This window comes from Myxocyprinus asiaticus, chromosome 8 (assembly GCF_019703515.2).
Source record: "Myxocyprinus asiaticus isolate MX2 ecotype Aquarium Trade chromosome 8, UBuf_Myxa_2, whole genome shotgun sequence".
Taxonomy (NCBI): domain Eukaryota; kingdom Metazoa; phylum Chordata; class Actinopteri; order Cypriniformes; family Catostomidae; genus Myxocyprinus; species Myxocyprinus asiaticus.
This window is the reverse complement of record NC_059351.1, coordinates 50,976,900-50,980,000: the sequence shown is the minus strand read 5'-3', so window position 1 is coordinate 50,980,000 and position 3,101 is coordinate 50,976,900. Positions and strand designations below refer to the sequence as shown.

General features: G+C 40.3%; 1 protein-coding gene across 2 annotated transcripts in view; it reads left to right on the top strand.

The window, feature by feature from the left end:
• wu:fj19g03 (uncharacterized) overlaps nucleotides 1–2,847 on the top strand; it is a 7,214-nt gene extending 4,367 nt beyond the window's left edge. For both annotated transcript variants that reach the window (XM_051705184.1, XM_051705183.1), the window contains 5 exons: nucleotides 1,049–1,247; nucleotides 1,369–1,863; nucleotides 1,970–2,039; nucleotides 2,127–2,165; nucleotides 2,250–2,847. In XM_051705184.1, the coding sequence (XP_051561144.1) occupies nucleotides 1,091–1,247; nucleotides 1,369–1,863; nucleotides 1,970–2,039; nucleotides 2,127–2,165; nucleotides 2,250–2,319 (831 nt within the window). In that variant the 5' untranslated portion in view covers nucleotides 1,049–1,090 and the 3' untranslated portion in view covers nucleotides 2,320–2,847. The remainder of the gene's footprint in view (nucleotides 1–1,048; nucleotides 1,248–1,368; nucleotides 1,864–1,969; nucleotides 2,040–2,126; nucleotides 2,166–2,249) is intronic.
• Nucleotides 2,848–3,101: the final 254 nt, after the last annotated feature.

Genomic DNA, 3,101 nt, shown 5'->3' with positions numbered 1-3,101 from the left:
GTTCGTGGAGAGATTGACAGGCAGGAATTTGGCCAATAGTTGCTGCAAGCCTCTTATAATCGACCAACTGGTGTGCGAGAAGGCGGGACTTACAAAGAGGAGTTAAAGCAATGCAAATATGCGCACACACACAATGAAGTATTAGACCAGATGCACGTCATAATGCAACTAAAGCCGAATCCTGGACATTTTTGCACATTTAGAAGTCCCGGCTGGATGCTTTTTTAAGGTCCGAAAAAGAAGACATGTCCGGGAAAAAGAGGACGTATGGTCACCCTAAAAAAATGGTTTCTGTGAGGGTTAGGTTTAGGGATAGAATATAAAGTTTGTACAGTATAAAAATTATTATGTCTATGGAGAGTCCTCATAATGATAGGAGTACCAACATGCGTGTGTGTATATGTGTGTGTCTGTGTGTGCTTGTTGGTGTGCGTGCATGTTTGGTGTGTGCCAAGTAAACTGTCTCAGCCTTTCATTTCTGTGTGTGTGTGTGTATGTGTGTGTGTTCTCAGTTGTTGATGTGTTATGGTCTCACCCCTTCATTTCCGTGTGTGTTCTGCATTGTGGCTGATTTGATTTGACAACTTCAATAAAAAATGCTCTCTTTTATAGTCTCATCTTTTCATACCTGTGTGTGATTGTGTGTATGTGTGTGTGTGTGTGTGTGTGTGTGTGTGTGTGTGTGTGTGAGCATGTGCGTTCCACATTGTGGATGTGTTATAGTATCACCCCTTCATTTCTGTGTGTGTGTTTTGCGTTGTGGCTGATTTAGTGATTTTATTTGACAAATAAAAAAAAAAAAAGTCGTCTCACCTGTTCATTTCCTATGTGGGGTCAAACACAATGAGTGTGAGTATTTTTGTCACACCACCACACCACCACAATCCAGACCAATTTTTTTTGTGTGTATAGATAACAAATGTAGGAAAAGTCTTAATCATTATATAATTAACCAATGTCACATTTTCTGACAGGAACTGAGTGTGTCCTTTCAGCAATGATGTTGTTTATTGTTTTCTGGATTTGTTTTATATTGTTTAATCTACAGATATCAGAGCAGAGAGTGATAGACGGTATTCTCTCAGTGAAGATGTTGGCCGTGTTGACTCTTGTTCTGTTGGCGTCCAGTGTAATTGAGGGATGGGTTCTGAGTAAATGTGAGCTGAAGAACCATCTGGAAGACACTCAGTTCAAGGTGATTCAAGGCATGGGAATCAATTTGACCGTGGAAGATCTCATCGCCAGACGTGAGTATGACCAGTTGACAAATACCATAACCCCTGTAAGACCATCAAACCATCTTAGACTGGTTTCAGCTGTTTGCATTTTTCCAGAAGCATTAGGAACGTTTCTCGCTTTTTCTTTCAGTTGTTTGTACTGTAGAAAACACTTCAGGGTTCAACACCAGCCTCATCACCAGCATCCAAATCAACCAAGATCAATTCAGGCTTCCAGTCAGACCTCCATTCCGTCCTTCTCCCAAACCAAAAGAGAAAGATCCTTCCACAAAGGAAGAAGATGATGAAAAACTGGAAGAGGAACACATAATCCCTGTTGAACTGCAAAGAAGTCCCAAGCAAAGACCCGGAAGATCTGTCCCAGAGGGAAGCATCATTTCCTCTGAGAGACAAGGAGGAAAGGACCATTTCTGGGGTCTGTTCCCGAAAAAGTCCCCTGCTGAATCATCTGGAAGCAGTTCAGAGGAGTCGTCTGAGGAGGAAAGTTCTGGAGACAGCTCCGAGGAACCACGTGATGATGATGTCATCACATGGAACTTGTTCGGAATCTTCCAGCTGAGCGATCGCGTGGCTTGTGATTCTGGATCTAGTGGAACTCTGAACATCTGTCGTTTGGAGTGCGGCGGTGAGTACTGGCGCGTAGAACAGATATTCCCACATGGGTGTTTCTTCAACTTTAGCACAACAAGCATGTTGTTACTTTTTACTTCTTTATGTGTTTTTCTTGAAAGCTCTCATTAATGATGACATCACTGATGACATCATCTGCTTGAAGACTTTGGTAGAAAGCCATGGCAAGTTGTAAGTTCACGCACACACAAACGAATTGCACCAACGCATCCCTGTGTACTATCACTCGCAAATTCATCCCAAATATCTTCTTTGCAGCACTGGATTTAGTCCTAAGAAGAGATTCCTCACCAAGATGTGAGTACAAACACTGTGATTATAAACACTTATTAAGTCACATCTACAGGATTGAGCTCTTATAATGTGTTGTATGTGTTACAGGATGGCAATGCTCTTCATGAAGGAGTGTCGATCTGTCGTCCCTTCACAATACTTTGACGAGTGTTCTTAAAATATCCACATAGATGAAGCTTCTCCATCAGAAGGCTTGATCGAGAAACTTCTCTGGCTTCTGGTGGAGCAGTTTTCCACTAGCAGGAGACTCAATGGTTATATTTTCCCAAGCTTTAAGACCCCATGAATTCAGATTTGGAGTTCTGTTGCTTTTAGTCCATGCTTTGAGGTTATCTAAATGCTAATGTATTCCTAAATGTTGACAAAATTAGCTTTTAGCAGATATAAACACTTAAAACTGACAGTCATTCTTTGTCCTCCTGTGAAAAACAAAAAAGCTAATATAATGACTCATTGGCATGTGCAAATTTTGACCAATGAAAGTGCTCTCTAGAATGACAATGTCCTCTTCCAGTTCGTTTTATATTTCACTTGCCACCGACTAGTATCAGCAGACAGCAAATCATGATTCCTGCTTGTGATGTAAAACCAATAAATCTTTTGGATAATTAATGGTGTATCTGTAAACTTCATAGCAAGTGTGGTTGTCTTTAGTGTGGTTAATGAATACATTCAATATCTGTCAATAAAGTCATCATATGTATGTGCTGTCTGGTCTCAAATTACGTTAGAATCACGTTACTATAGGCTACATTTTTGCAAAATGATTTTTACTTGGCTCTTTGTACGTATATCGTGGCAGTTACCTGGTGAAATAAACACTAGAGGTGCTAAAACAATTACTTTTATACACTTTCACACAAATCACAAGTGAAATGGCAGATTATTGGTTCATAAACATGGTTCATAAATACTTTTTGCCATTCCTCACACAATGCT